The 16,933-nt window shown below is 37.1% G+C and overlaps 1 protein-coding gene across 1 annotated transcript in view; it reads left to right on the forward strand.

Annotated features, from left to right (window-relative positions):
• LOC113051011 (plexin-A1-like) overlaps nucleotides 1-16,933 on the forward strand; it is a 103,410-nt gene that overhangs the window by 36,844 nt on the left and 49,633 nt on the right. Inside the window, exons 4-8 of the mRNA XM_026214585.1 lie at nucleotides 7,953-8,090; nucleotides 12,148-12,248; nucleotides 13,626-13,749; nucleotides 13,924-14,077; nucleotides 14,890-14,989. Coding sequence (XP_026070370.1) covers nucleotides 7,953-8,090; nucleotides 12,148-12,248; nucleotides 13,626-13,749; nucleotides 13,924-14,077; nucleotides 14,890-14,989 — 617 coding nt within the window. The remainder of the gene's footprint in view (nucleotides 1-7,952; nucleotides 8,091-12,147; nucleotides 12,249-13,625; nucleotides 13,750-13,923; nucleotides 14,078-14,889; nucleotides 14,990-16,933) is intronic.

A 16,933-nucleotide genomic window follows, 5' to 3' on the forward strand; every position in this document is an offset into this window, starting at 1 on the left:
AGACAGGGTTGAGAGGGCCTGTAAACACCCCGAGGAGAGAGACCTCGTCCTCGTCCTCATCCTCGTCCTCGTCCTCCTGTGCTGGATTCATGCGTTTGTCTGAGCTTTTCTCTCCCGGAGGAGCACTGAGAACCAATGAACGAGAGGAGATGAGCTGCTACAACATGCTAACAGACATCTCACGACACGTAGATGAGGACGTCTCGCTTTGTGTGTGTCTGTATTGTCTCTGTGTAATGAAGGGAGGCATGTCATCTGCTCTGCTGTAGAGAGTGTGTGTGTGTGTGTGTGTGTGTGTGTGTGTGTGGGATGGAGGAGTGTATACATACAACCATCTGCTGTCAAACTGCACAAGCACACATGCTATAAAGGACACGTGGGACTACGGATGCTGTACTTAAATTTTTTAATACAGGGATTTCCAAACCTTTTTGTTTTAGAGAAATAGTTCACCCAAAAACTATTCTTTGTAAACACGCCATTATTATTTTTTATTATGATTACTGATTTCAATATGGTTACTAAAAAAAAAAAAAAAAATTACACTTGCAAATTCTCTGTAAAATATATATATTTTTTTTTAATAAAAGGCAAGTTTATTTATAAAACATGTTTCATGCAAAATAATAATTCAAAGTGCTTTACATAAAAATAATTAACCGATGCATAAAAAAAATAAAAGGAAAAATAAATAAAAACCAATTCAAGTTTTAAATTATGTTTGAAAATATAATAACAATAATACTTTTATATCACAGTACAGCTGTTTTTACCGCACTAATACTTTTCTCTTTTGATGAAATCAGACGGTTTATAAGTGTGTGGAAATAAAATCAAAACTCTCATGTTGCCCCAAACCTCAATGTCTTTGTCTTTCTGTTCTGTGGAGCACAAAAGAAGTCGCACTGTCAAGCTTTAAACATGACAAATACATGCATCACCATTGAAGCATCGCTACAGTTGTTCACATGACTCATCTGAATTATACTCCAAGTCTTGTGTGCTCGTGTGATGCTTTATGTGAGGAACCAAACCCAGTTTATTCATTATGCACACACTTCCGGACTGCTGTTATGTTTACTGCTTCATGAGTGAAAGATGACAGGATTTCATTTTTGGGTGAACCGTCCTTTTTAGTCTTCTGCATGCTGCTGATGCCAAAAATAAGCATGTCCTCATTTGGGCTGTTAATTAGCTAATAGAAACTGTTGCCAGGAGACGGATGTCTTATTAGGAAAGCGCTGTGAATCCCCAGAGGACACAAGATAACACTCGGGTCTGTATTGTATCATATTTACAGTGTGTATATATATCTGTGTGTGTTACCAATGCACTACTGTTGTCTGAGTAATCAATGATTTGTTTGTGTGTGTGTGTGTGTGTGGTTCAGTAATTGCAGTGTCACTCACCAGTATTTCTGCTGTGTAATTGTCTCGTGTATTAGCTGTGATCTCCAGCTAATCGTTTTGATCGATCTGTTCATCGGCCCTGTTTTGACCTTTATTTATATGCATTTATACCGTACAGATTTGTGTAAAAGCAGCTCCGCAGTGTCAAACAGGAAACATAGTTTGTCAGTAATGCGATATGACAATAACAGACAGTGATTTTTCAGCTAAAGTCGGTTCATTGATGATTCGGTGATGTCATCGTCCAGCTCAGTTTCAACAGAGTGTGTGTGTGTGTGTGTGTGCGCAGTCAAGGCAACAATGTTTCCTGAAATGAAGCGTCCCCCGACTGAGCAAGACAAAGGAGACCGTGGCAAGGAACCAAAACTCCATCAGAGACAGAAATGGAGAGGAAACCTTGAGAGAAACCAGACTCAGTCGGGGGCTAGTTCTCCTCTGGACGGACCAAACCAGCACGCTGTGGTTTAATCCCAGTCTGTTCTGCAGCGAGCAGCGCTTAACCATTCAGGAGGGGTTACCATAGCAACCTGTTGGCTCAGACACACACACACACACACACACACACACACTTGCAGTACGTAGCATCTCAAAAACAGTGAGACACGAGAGAGATCACTGTATGTTCCCTACATAGACAGCATCCTAACTGAGGTGGACTCCTTGAATGAGACGCATCAGGAGCACATCTCTAACGCTTAAAAATGCTGCCTATGTAGGGAGCAAGTGCTCCATCACTATTGGTATGATTTAAAATCATTGATTTCCCATTTTTTCAACATTAAAATATTATTTTTCATATTTTTTTACAATTTTATGCAGAGCAAATATGTATGAATTGACAATTAGGACTTTTAACAGTTCTATGTTATAATCTATTCTATTCATTATATTGTATTTTGTTTTATTTCATTTCATTTTTGCAGATCAAATGGCTCTATGTGCATGATTTGCCAGTAATGCCCATTATTTACTGTAAGTTCTTAAATTAATTTGACTATAACAGCACTTTTGATTGTATTTTATTGATGAGGAGCCTGAGCTGTAAATGTTTTGATGTATTTGAGCTGTTTGTGATGCTGCGGAGCAGAGATTTGAGGAATGCTGAAAGAGGACATGTGCTGAACACTTGTGGAAGTGAATTAACATCTTCCTGTATGTTATGAGCCACTGCTGCTCCTTCCTGTCCCCGTGTGTGTGTGTGTGTGTGTGTGTGTGTGTGTGTGTGTGTGTGTCCTTGCCTCCGAATCCTTTGATCAGATCTCTGCCATCACTTTAACGGCGTTTTATGTGCCAGTGGTTTTCTCTGGAAAACACTCCTTTTCCCAGAACATGAAAGTTCCCATGATTCATTTCTATTGTTTCGATCCGTTCCTCAAGGAAGAGCTGTTTATACACATCACCTCTCTTACAGAACTGTGCTGTTGTGATGGTATCAGATGGTGATCATTTAGTTGCATCTCTGCTCTTATTTTATAGCCACTTTGTTTACATTCAGTTTCCACATTTTTTAAAGAAGAGCATTGCACATTCATTTAATTTTGTCTTATTAAAAGATCATTTTATTTTAATTTAATTCAAATTTGATTATTTCCTAATTAAGCCATGACATTACTGTAGTGCCATCTTAATTGAACATGTAATTTTAGCAAGATTTCAAAATGTTGAGATGGTACTAAGTTTTTTAACTTGTTAGATTTGACTCCGATCAGCTGTCTCTTGGCAGCAGAATATATTTTTCATCTAATTAGTGTAATTTGATAAATGAAGCTGTAAGACACAGTGAATGAACCTCTCTGCCTTCATCGAAATGCTGTTCACTTCTCTTTTGACCCCAAGAAACTTCCTTCCAGACACCCCTAGAGCGCTGTTAATTACTCTCTCTCTCTCTCTCATACACACACACACACGTGTGGATCGATACACACTTCACTCTTAATTGGCGGTGCTGACGTTGGCTTGTGGTCGCTCTGATGAACTTCTAAACACTCGCTGTGAGTTCAGTCACTGTTCATCGGATTCACTTTCGACACTTGTGCTGCTTCCAGGGGTCGATGCCCCCTGCTGTTACCGTGGCAACAGGCCAGACCGCAGCTGCAGCATCTGTTTCCCACCTGGTTGCCTGGCGACCACCCAGCTGTCAACACACAGCTGCCACATGCCACAGCTGAGTGTGTGTGTAAGTGTGTGTTTGTGTGTGTGTGTGTGTGTGTGTGTGTCCTGTTGCTCCACACGTTACTGTAAACTCAGTGTTACTGAGACTTGTGACTTCACTAGTCATTTAGAAATATATATTTATGTGTGCGTATGTGTGTTTGTGTATAAATATATATTAAAAGTTATTTTCTGTGGCCGTGCTGAAGCATTTCCTGAGCGTCAACCACATCAACCCTGAGTGAACCGCATTATGAAAGCAGCTTCACAAGACTGATGATGAGCTCAAACGACAGAGAGAGAATTAAATTCAGTGCTTCTTTTCCAACATGCACTCGTTCACCGCTGTATTATTTAACTCATGCAAAGTTACGTCTTTATTGGGATCTTGGCGGATTATCTGCGTGACTCCGACTTCACGAGAATAACGATGAGCATAGACAACAGAGAGAGATAATTAAATTCAGTGCTTTTATTTCCAACATGCACTCATTCATGGCTACGTATTAATTCAAGCAAAGTAACGTCTTTGTTGGGACAGGACTTGATGGATTATTTAACATGACTCCGTGAGTTGGTCTCTATTTCTTAGAGCCAAGCTGCATAAACTACATATCAGGCATTTATGTAATGCATCTAATTTATGCATAACTGGCTGTTATTTTAGATAAAGTTTACTAACTACAGCCTGTACCTGCATGCTGCTGTTGCCGTCTCGTCTTACCACAAGATGACGGTGTTTATCGGTGAATCCGATATTACAAAACCGATATCCAATTATTATAAAATGCTTAAATATTGGGGAAAATATCGGTAAATTGATATATTTGTTGATCTCTTTTAAAGCCTCCTGATCATTTCAGATGTTGTGTGGATGTGTGTGGGTGTATGCTTTAGTGATTTCAGGGGACAGGAAGTGGAATATGTCATCATTTAATTACGCTTGGCTTCCTTAAACACTCATTTTAGGCATCGTTGCTTTGGTAATCACCCACGTCTCCCTGAGGAAGACCAGTCCTCTAGTGACTGCAGATTACACTCACACACACACAGAGTGTAGTGGTGTAAACACACAATCATGTTTATGTGTGGACCAACAGTTCACACTATATTTAACGCCACTTTCACATAACGCTCGCGTCTTTACATCTACACACACTCTCTCTTCCTGTGTTTGTGTTATTTGTGTCTCTGGTATGTGTGTGTGTGTTGTGTGTGTTTATCATGCAGAGGCACTAGACGATGTGGCCTTGTGCATGTGTTTTGGTTTCTCTATCAGTTTGATTTAATATTTCGTGAGAGTTTGTGTGCAGCTGAATGTGTGTTAAACTTATTAATGCATGTTTAAAGGCAAAAGCATGAAGTCTGGAGTCACCACAAAACATGAAACCGCATCAGCAAGTATCACCGTCCGTGTGAGATCACAGCCGTTAGTATCAGCACATCAGAACCAGTCATAACCACACCAGCACCAGCTTAGGCCTGAGGTCTGGTGCACTTCTCATGCTTTTATAGCCAAGAGTTTCCCTTTTAAGAGCAGACTGTCTGACCCACAGTTCACCATTTCATGCGACGCTTAGAGCTGTGTTTGTCTGAAGTAGGTCAAGTCTCATGCAGTGTTTATGTTTGTTATCTTCACCCGGTTCAGACTGACACAAAAGGGCCACATCTGCAGAAAAACGGCAAATTGAGCACTTTCGGGTTGAACCCTGAATCACGTAAACCTGGTGCCTAAACACACGACACAGACTCTGCATCTAACAGCATTCATTTAGTACTAGTGATATACGGTTACTGTTTTTGTTAATATTTTATATTCAATTTTAATTATATATTGCATTATAATTTAATGCATTTTCAAATTTTCATTTAAATTAACTTTTGTTTGGCAGTTTTGCAGTTACATTTTTAGTCATTTTAGTACTTCAACTTAATTTAAAATGAGAAGTGTTTTCTTTTCCATCTACCAATAAGGTTATTTTAAATATTTAATTTAATTTGATGTTTATTCTCTATCATGAAGTGAAAATGTTTTTTATGGTTCTAGTTTTAGTTGATGATGCTTACCCTGTCGTGTTCCCTTGAGTGCACGTCTAGAGCAGATACTGGTGTGTTTCTCATCCGGACTTGTGTTTATTTGACTTCCTGTAGTTCTGGGAAGCACAGATCCGTCAGTGTCACATCTGTGAAAGTGAGCATCATCTGGAAACCATCAGATTCTGATTTATGCATATAAACACATGAAACATGTCACACAGCAGAGTCACATGCATTTGAAATTATAAATATTTCAGGTTTATCTTATCTAGTTTTTGGGACGTATTGTGATCGTGTAAACGCTCAAAGTCAGCAACTTTCCTAACAGGACTTGATGGCATTTTTTGGTTTTAAAGAAATCTTGAATTATCGATTAAATCATTAATTTTTAATGTATTTTATTAGATTTTGTTTAATGCAACTAATAGTTGCCAAGATAGCATTTCTCAGTTTAACTTATACTAAAAAATTAATACTCAACATCCTAACCCATGTGCTAAAATAATAATAATAAAAAAACTGAAATTAAATAGAAAAAAAAGAAATAATTAAATAAAAACTATATAGATGTATTTAAAAATGAAAATACTGAAACTTTTACTAAAATGAAAAATGTTTTAGTAAAAAAAAAAAAAACTATATAGACATTTAAAGAATACAAAATTAATTAAAAAAAATAAAAAAAATATAGATTTAAAGATTTTTTTTTTACTAAAATGAAAATGGAAAATACAAAAATAAAAACATTCAGAAAACTATATAGACATTTAAAGAAAAAACTAGCAAAGCTTTTACTAAAATGAAAATGAAAACAGAAAATATTCAATTTATAACAAAAAAACTATATGTATTTAAAGAAAACAACAAAAACTGTGAAAAAGTGAAAAAAACAAACCAAAATTTTTTTTTTTTTTACAAATTAAAATAAAATTGGAAAATCTAAAAATAAAAACAATTTAAAAAACCTATTAAACTGTATAGCTATGCTATATTATGAAAACTTTTACTAAAATGAAAATGGAAAATATAAAAATAAAACCAAATTTAAAATTATTCAAAACTGCTATAGTATGTCAATGATATTAAAATGACACTGGTGTGTTGCAGCATGATCCCAGGCAGCTTGTTTTAATATCTTCCCTTCATTGGCTCTGTAATGGCAATAAAACTGGATTGGATGTGTGTATTGCTCATTCATGTATGCTCAGTGTGTGTAAGTGATTTGAGATGAAATGTTGCTATATTAACAGACTCTACAGATACTCTCTCCTCATATCCTGTTAGCTGAAGCGCAGAAGCGTGTGTGTTCACAGGAGAGCGATCACCTCATCACCGTCAGAGACTGAGAGCAATAGAAGAGATGGATGTGTTCAGCATGCACGGACGGCCAGATCAGATTTACATTAGTAATATATACTTCCCCCGGGTCTCATTACATTCATACACTCATATATGCACACTGTATCTGAATGAGAAGTCTGTCATCATTCACTTGTGTGTCGAGTGTTTCTAATGTAGATTACAAACAGAGATGTTTGTTGTGAATAACTGAAATCTGTGCTTTAATGTATACTACAGTTCTAAAGTGTGCTATTTTTTCTTTTAAAAGTCTCTTCTGCTCACCAGGGCTGAATGTATTTGAGCAAAAATACATTAAAAATTTTGAAATATTATTACAATTTCAAACGGCTGTTTTCTGTGTGAATCTGTGTTTAAGTGTAATTTATTTCTGTGATGCTCCGCTGTATTTTCAGCATCATTCCTCCAGTCTTCAGTGTCACATGATCTTCAGAAATCAGAATAATATGATGATTTACTGCTCAAGAAACATTTCTGATTATTATCAATGTTGAAAACAGTTGTGCTGCATGTGATGAATACAAACTGTGAAGAATAGAAAGTTGCTAATTGGTTCGTTAGCACAGAGTTTGACTGAATCATAATGATTAATAATGAGAATTCTTTGGCATTTGATGGAGAGCCGGTGATTCCAGATGACCTTTGTGAAGACGTTTGTTTTGAAGTCCTCATGTAAAGCGAGGTGTGTTTCTAAGAGGATTGTGTGTGATTGGTGCAGTAAGCCTGTATGAATGTGCTGTAATACTTCATTGTATGATTCAATTAGCGGCTAATGCATCTAATCCTCCTGTAGTGCTACGGAGAGATGGATTTGATCCGCTCGTGACTCTCTCCTGAGAGACGCAGACTCAGATGATTAGCGTGCGTTTGTGTCCTGATGCTCTGATGTCATTACTGTAATGATGCTGGTGTTTTCACATGATCCAAGCGTTTGGTCTGGTGTTATGGGGTATTAATGAGATGTTAATGGTCTTGCTGTGGCTTGTGTTTTGTCAGATTCTGGTTAATTCGGTGAGTCCGTCGCGGCCGGCGCTGCTGTACGAGAGCGTCCCGGTGAGCGAGGGCAGTCCGGTGCTGCGGGACACACTCTTCAGCCCAGACCTGCAGTTCATCTACACACTCACCGACAGACAGGTGAGCACACTGGCTTTTACAACACCAAAAATTATGATTTACAACAATGTATTGCAATTGATGGGAAAAAAAACTTGAGACCTAAAAATAAGATGCATGATTGTTGTGCATAACCCATTGTTTCCAACCCGTGGTGGTGCTCCACGAAGGGTTTGCAAAAGCTCTTCATGCAACCAGAAGTTTTCATGCAACTATTTCACATCAGTGCACACTGAGCAATGATCATGTTCGACAGATGCATCCTGGTTTCACTTAGTGACATAATGTATTTTTATTAATTAAATGCTTTAGTGGGTATCATTTCTCAAATTATGATTTTATATTAGTTTTAACTGAGCATAATCATGATAAGACATGTTATCGGTTGCTTGCTTTTTTGCTATTTATGCAACTTCTTCCACAGTGAAATCAAGATATCTTTATTCTTATTAAAACACTTTCTGCTGTATTAATATAATTAATTATTCATTTATCGATCACCCTCTGTATGTATGTATATATATATAGTGTTTTTTTTGTTTGTGTGTATACAAGATGATTGAAGTAGTGCTGTCAAATGATTAATCGTGATTATTCGCGTCCAAAATAAAAGTATTTGTTAGCATAAATTATGTGAGTGTTCTGTGTATATTTATTATATATAAATGCACACACATACAGTATATCTTTTGAAAGTTTTTACGTCTATAGGCTATCTATATTCATATAATTTATATTATAAATATATTTAATATATAAAAATGACACATTTTTTTTAAATGTATACATGCATGTGTGTGTATTTATATATATATATATATATATATATATATATATATATTATACATAATAAATATACATAGAAAACACATATGTTATGCAAACAAAAACTTTTATTTTGGATGCGATTAGTCACAATTAATCGTTTGACAGCACTACTGTGAAGGATTTTTAAAACGGACTCTGAATTCTGATTGGCTGAGCCACACATACACATTTGCACATCCCCACTTCTGACCAATCATGTGAGTTTGGGGCGGGGCTATCAGTTTAACTGACCAATGAGAGATGGGAGTTTGAAAACTCATTCCTGCTCTTCTGTTGGGTGATGCTAGTAAAGCAGAAATATCACACTACCACCTTAAATGACTTTTGTAATGATTTTGACATTTTATGTGGTGTTTAAAACCATGATAATGGTGTCTCCCGTAAGAAGAAAATTCCCTGTCTCTTTGTTTTCTGTCAGTTTCTATTTTTCCCGTTTCTATGCTTTTCTTCACAGGATAATGAAAACGGTGGGCGGAGTTTGAGGCGGCACTCTGCAAAAATTCTATTTAAAGCCCTGACAGATAATTTAACTTGACCTCTTGTTCTCCAGTGCTTAATTAAAAAGTGTTGGATCGCCTGTCTCCTGGGCTGAAACCAGATAATAGACACATCTGGATGACACTCGAACAGTTATAAAACACTATAAACTCCCTCCTCAGTCACAGCTGCGTAAACCAAGAGGGAAAAACTAACTGTCATCATGGCGATGACATCACAGCTCATTAACATTTGACCGCCTACATTTGCATATCAGAATCTTGAGCGAAATCTAAATGGACGTAAGCTTCTCTGTGCCCTACTCACTGATGAAAATGATTTTGTATTACATTAAAATAAAGACATATTCAATTAGACGTTTGTATGTGAAGTGGCACGTCAAAACGGCTGTGTGGAAATATGCATGTGGCTGGCGAATCAGATCAGAGTTATTTGCATATAGAAGTCTTAAAGATGCAGTGTAAAAAAGACCTTGTCGGACATTATAAACGGGGAATGAAATAAATGCTAATAGTGTAGATGGGGGCTCTTAATCGGATGATTGTCTTGTATGAAAGAGTTGTGGTTTAATACAGAGAAGCTGTGATGGAGGTTATTACATGGACACACAGGAGTGTGTGTGTGTGTGTGTGTGTGTGTGTGTGTGTAAGCTTGTGTGTTTTAAAGTCTTAACCTTTTTGTTCGGTCTAATCAAGTCATTGATCATCTGGAGTAAAGTTAATCCCATAATCCTTCATATCAGCAGCGAGTGAATCATCCAGTCTTACTGCAATTAAGAACTTCAGAAGTGTGTGTGTGTGTGTGTGTGTGTGTGTGTGTGTGGTTCAGTATTGATCGTGTGTGTGTGTGTGTGTGTGTAGAGTCTGTATTAAAAGCCTCTTGATTGGTTGAAATGTTTTTACTAAAACACACTGACAGTAATGGAAGAGAGAGAGGAGGTTTTCTCTTATTTCTGCTTTAGGAGCAGTTCACACAGAACACGATCTTCTATTATGTACACACACCAGATGGACTTAGCTTTCACACTAAAAAAATCTTTAAGATGTATGCAATGACTCTTCAAAGTATTTGAAATGCACGTAAATTCCTTTGTGACGGAACAAACTTCTCCTCCCATAAAGCATTGCAAATTGTAGTTGAATATAAAGTGCTAATACGATGTAACACTATTGATTTTATAGTCATTTTCGATAGATAATAAATATTTGTATTAATATCTATTGCAAAATATACACCGTTTAAAAGTTTGGGATTGGTAAGAGTATTTATTTATTATGTGTCTTCTTGAGGGTGGGTGGGTTTCATGTTACACATGACATCACACACACGCATCATCATCGTGTCTCATCTTTGATTGACAGGTGAAGCCTGAGGCTCGGAGTTCTTCCTCATCTCTCAGAATGTGTGTGTTTGTGTTTTACACACTCTATCATCACCTGTTGAAGTGTGTGTCATTTTTCTTGAATTCATTTTGTCTGTTTTAGCTGCAGGCTGCAGAGTAACACTCTGAATATCAGATGAACGGCGCTGGCGGCTGCTCACGAGTCTGTGTGTGTGTGTGTGTGTGTGTGTGTGTGTTACATGATGAGTTTCACCATGTTTGAAAATGACAAGTTAATTTTGAATGTCTGTCAAACAGTGCGCCTTTATTGCATGTTGATTTTCTTTGCCCTTTTATGCTTTGTTTTTCTCACACACACACACACACACACACACACACACCTCTGACCCTGTCATCCTCACCATCTGTTCTTCCTCTCCATTGGTTTTCATCCCTCCATCACTGTTTCTCACTCTGTAAACTGTGTGTGTGTGTGTGTGTGTTAGGTTGGATTTATAGGCTGGTATTTCCCATCATGCACTCTGAGTTTATATTTGCCTTCAGATGTAACGTGAGACAGTTATTATCATCTGACACACACTCACTGATGAATTTTGTCTCTGTCAGTTGTTTTTCTCTCATACACACTTCATACTTTCAGTTGTTCATTTTCTTTCTCACTTCACTTTTGTGTATTCCTTCATACTTCCACTCATTCTCTTTATTTTTCATACTTTGTTCACACTTGTTCATGTTTTTGTACTTTAATTTTTTCACTCTTTTTTTTAAATACATTTTAGTTGTTTCTTTTTTTTGTATTGATTTCTATATACATTTCTGGAAACTTTATTTTGTTCATATATTCTTCTTTATGCTTTTTGTTCATTGTACTTCCATTCATTCTTTTTTTTCTATTTCATGCTTGGTTTTCGTTCACACATTTTTGTACTTTCATAGTTTAATTTCACTTATTTCACTCTTTTCAATTTTTTTTCATTCTACTTATTCAAATGTTTTTGTTAATTGTTGCATTTTCTTAGTTTAACCTCTTTATTTCACTCTTTCTTTACTATTTATCTTTCTTTTTTCTAGCATTAAACTGTTTTTCTCTTGTGTCCTACCCTCTTTCCTTCCATCTCAATCCTCTGCTTGCTCTTCCTCCTCTCACGCGCACACACACACACACACACACACACACACACACACACACACACACACACACACACACACACACACATTGTTCTGTTTTCAGCAGGAGAGCTTCAGGGTTCCTGTCAATCAAACACTGATCTCTGTGGCATCTGTCAAATGATTCAGGATGTGTGAAGCAGATTCTGTGCTTTCTCTATGCACAAACACACACACGTACACACAGTGTGTGACTGCAGTGTTTCTCTGTCTGTGTGTGTGTGTGTGTGTGTGTGTGTGCAGGTGACGCGTGTGCCGGTGGAGCGCTGCTCTCAGTACAGCAGCTGCTCTGAATGTCTGAGCTCCAGAGACCCTCACTGCGGCTGGTGTGTCCTCCACAACATGTAAGCACACACACACACACACACACACACACACACACACACACGTCACAGTGGTACAAATATCTACATAGATGCATTTCCTTTTACCAGTCTGAAGTTTACATGTAATTTGACAGACATGAATAAGTAGACTTTAACTCTTCATTTGTCACCCGGGGCTTGTTTTCCGAGCGTCTGTGTTTTTGCATGTGGTTAACCGTGTGTTTGCACATCGGCGGATCAAACTCTTCCTCAGGCTGCAGAATAAAGACACTGTTGAAGCATTAATTCTGATTCACAGAGACGGGTCGCTGAGGCTCTGATCTCACTCACGAGAGAAACATTAGCAGGATTTCAGCCCAGACCGAGAACTGAACTGTGCTTAAAAGATCATTAAAAGACAAAAAAGACTTCCATCCATAGGCACCGAGATATTCAACACATTCACTATTATACAGGCGAAACCTTTATAAATGCAATCCCAAGCCTCAAGCATCAAGATGTGTTACATTCCAGTTTCATTATTTTCATGACAATTATGCGAACTATCCCAAATTCTCATGATCAAAATGCAACATCTCAGTTTGTTATATTATTATATTCGATTATTTATTAGTTTTTTTGCAAAGCATAAAAAAAAACTAGGTCGAAACAAAAAAATCTAAATTATTCAAATGATCTAAATGAATGAAGTAAGCGAAATAATTCACTTGTGACCCTGCAGCACAAAAGCAGTCTTAAGTCTCTGTGGTATGTTTGTAGAAATAGCCAAAAATGCATTGTATGTGTCAAAATAATAGATTTTTCTTTTACGCCAAGAATCATTAGGATATTAACTAAAGATTATGTTCCATGAAGATATTTTGAACGTTTTCTAACATAAATATATCAAAACTTAATTTTTGATTAGTAATATGCATTGCTAAGAACTTCATTTGGAGATGATTTTCTCAGTATTTTGATGTTTTTGCACTCTCAGACTCCAGATAGTTGTATCTCAGCCAAATATTGTCCTCATAACCAACCAAACATCAATGGATAGATTATTTATCCGGCTTTTAGATGACGTATAACACTCAATTTTGAACATATTATAATCAATATGTCAAAAAATGTGTTGTCTATTGTTTGGTAAGTACTCAGGTTCATATCTCAGGTTCATATGCTTTTTTGCTTAAAGTTTTCCATTTTTATTTATGATTCATCAGGGAGCTGCTTGAAACTCTGTATTGAAGAATGTTTCTGGAGAAAACGAATGTTCAAGCAGCTTTAATGACAATGTGAAGTCCTTCACACAGGCTTCCTCCCAGTGTTGATAACATCAGTTTATTAAGACTCTGAAGGGCTCGAGGATGGACCTTTGGTAGAAATGTAAGTCTGTTCTCTCTGTGTTCTCAGTTGTTCTCGGCGCGATCGCTGTGAGAGAGCCGACGAGCCGCAGAGATTCGCCTCCAGAGAGGAGCAGTGTGTGGAGCTCACGGTCCAGCCCAACAACATCTCTGTCACCATGGCCCAAGTCCAGGTGTGTGTGTGTGTGTGTGTGTGTGTGTGTGCGCACTATATGGAGCGCTCGCAGACTCACAGCAATATGGAGCAGCAGATGTCATGTAGAGTGTATTTTAAAAACAAGCAGATGAATTATGGGGACGTGGGCCAAGCGTTTTGACTTTGTCTGTGTTCTCCATCGATCTGCCAGCTGGTCCTGCAGGCCCGCAACGTCCCGGATCTTTCCGCAGGGGTGAACTGTTCCTTCGAGGATTACACCGAGAGCGAAGCAACAATACACGGATCACGGATCTTCTGCCTCTCGCCGTCAGCCAAAGAGCTCGTCCCCATCACACGCCAGCAGAGTCAGTGAATCTTAAAGTCTTGAAGAACATCAGTGATCCAGCGCTTGACTGCTTATGTTATATTATACAACACCTTCAGTCTGTTCCACAGATACACTCAGTGGTTTTGTTTTCAGATCATCATTATAACTGTCCTGTAGGGTCTGAGGGATTATTGTGTCCCAAACAGGATTGAGGATTGAGAAGACGCTCTTAATAAGATCAGGTTGCATTAAGGAAAAATATTGAAACTAAAAATACTTAATAGTTTTGAAAATAGTGTGCATTCAGTATGTGCACGACGGTTTTGACCCTGCATAATTAAAATGCCGTTTGCAATTCTTTTTCATGATTTTTAATTGTCTGAGCAAAAAAAAAATTTTTGTAAAAAAAAAAAAAAAAGAAAAAAGGAAGGAATCATAATTGCTTCATTTCAGAGTCTCAAATCTTAGTATGTTAATACAAACACAATATCCTGAAGGTGCCTGGGTAGTGAACAGCAGGGATATTATAGTAAACTTAAACAAAAACCATAAAAGAGCATTTGTCTTATTTGTAATAAAACATTAAATAAAATAAAATCTTGTAAAATAAAACTATATATAAAGTAAAACTATATATAAATCAGTTTTCTGATGCTCTGTGTCCAGTACTTTCCCTTCATCAGTGAAGTACATGCTTATAGTAGAAGCTTATGAATTAGGATGAAGCCGTAGACTTGATTAAACGATGTTAGTGTTTAAATAGCAGCTTATATCAGCTTTTTCTGCCGTTCTTCATCCAGAAGCAGAGATCTTACTAACCTCTTTTCTCTTTTATTTGTCCCTCTGAAGAAGACACTCATGTGGTGAAGCTGTATCTGAAATCGAGGGAAACGGGGCAGAAGTTCGCCAGTGTGGATTTCACCTTCTACAACTGCAGCATCCACAGATCGTGAGTGTCTCTCTCTCTCTCTCTCTCTCTCTCTCTCTCTCTCTCTCTCTCTCTCTCTCTCTCTCTCTCTCTCTCTCTCTCTCTCTATCTGTGCTCTTCTCGTTTTACCCACAAGCCCCTCACCACTCGGGGGTCATATTTCTGTCGTGCTGATTGACAGTAATTCTCTTGAAAACAGACTGCGGTTCGAGTCCTGCAGATAGTGGGACCCCCAGCTGAACGTCTCAATGAGTTTGTGTGTCATGTGTGCTTCTAAGACGCTCCAGATGGGTCCAGACTCTTTTGGGAGGTCGGTGTGTAGTGTCTTATTGCAGGACAGATGAGCCCAAAGCTGTCTCCTGAGATATAATACACACACACACACCTCTGAGTACCTTCACATTCACATACACACACACACACGCACACAATCAGCAGTGAGATTTAAAACTAGGTCACACAGCTCTTTTCTGATAAGACCAGCTTGTGTACTTGAAAAATACACTCTGCATATGAGTATTATCATAATTGGATAATAGTATGCTTTTTTTATTCAGTGCGTCCACATCTCTAAAAGCACAACTGCAATTTAGAGGACTGTATTTGGATAATAAAGTGTTAGTGTGGACTTTGTTGAAGCTGTAGATGATAAAGAGAATTATGTGTGACTTTCACGAAACCGGTCAAGAATATTTCCAGGTCATATTTCCTCTTAATTTTTTTATTAATTTATATTTATTTTAATATTTATTTTCTGATATTTTATTCATATATTTAATTTATATTAATATTTATTATTTATTTTTTTCTAATTGAAAAGCCTATTTTTATTATATTTTCATAATTTAAAATATAACCTTACCTCAATTTATCGTTCATCACATACAGCTTTTTCTTTAGAATAATATAGATATTTTTTATTATCTATTTTTTATCTATCTATTTTTTATTCTTTATTTATTAATGCAAAAATCTCATCTTTATTGCAAATAAGTGATTTAACTCAATGTATGACAGACACTAGTTTTTGTACTACCTCCTTTTTTAGCAGATTTAAATGACAAAAAAAAAAAGGAAAATCATTGTTACTTAATGACAGTTGAGAATCATAATCATGAACCAGGAAAATAAAATAAAAGAATGGGGAAAACAAAGTGCTTAATTTTCATAAAAAAATAAATAAATCACAGTGCAAAACATCTTAATGGTTTTGAAAGCATGCTTAATTTTTTTTTTTACAGTTTCTTGTCTCCTTTCTTTTTGAGAAGAAATATGACCTGGCAGCTTTTTTGTGAGATTCATCCAAATGGAGTTTGTCCATGATGAGGGCTATCGGAGGTGTTCGGTGTCCGTTTTGCAGGAGGCTTTAGAACAACTCAGCATCTTAATGAATGTGAGTGAAGGAAATGACCGTCCCGATGAGAGAGCGAGTGTTAGATTTCCCCTCCTCCAGCTTTTGTGAGGGTTTATGCTGATCGCTGATCAGGGAACACCCTGAAATCATCGCCCGAGCTCAGCGTGAGGGGCTTAAACCAGAGACCCCTTCAATCAGCCCCACTCCAGACGGGATGGGGATTAAACCGTCTCTCGGGATTGGTGCAAGGGTCAGGGAGAAAAATAAGGTCACATTTATTATCTCCTCACCACTTATTTTAAGAAAGCTCTGCTTTGAGTGAACCAGATTGCATAGTTTAAACTGAATTGGTAATGGGCTGGGGTTAAACATGGAGGAGAAAGATAATGTGGAAAAAAAGGTTACAAATAAACTTGATACTTCATACAGGATAGACAGAACATTTTATAAAATGAGCTGCATGAAAATGAACCAGTGGTGGATGGACGTACGGTTTTATGTTTTTATGAAAATTTTCCACTGGAAATGTTTTTGACAGGCATGATTGACTTAAAATACTTTTTTCTCACAATTTTTACTTTATATCTCATAATTCTAGCTTTGTCTCACAA

This window comes from Carassius auratus, chromosome 31 (genome assembly GCF_003368295.1).
Source record: "Carassius auratus strain Wakin chromosome 31, ASM336829v1, whole genome shotgun sequence".
NCBI classification, from domain to species: Eukaryota; Metazoa; Chordata; class Actinopteri; order Cypriniformes; family Cyprinidae; genus Carassius; species Carassius auratus.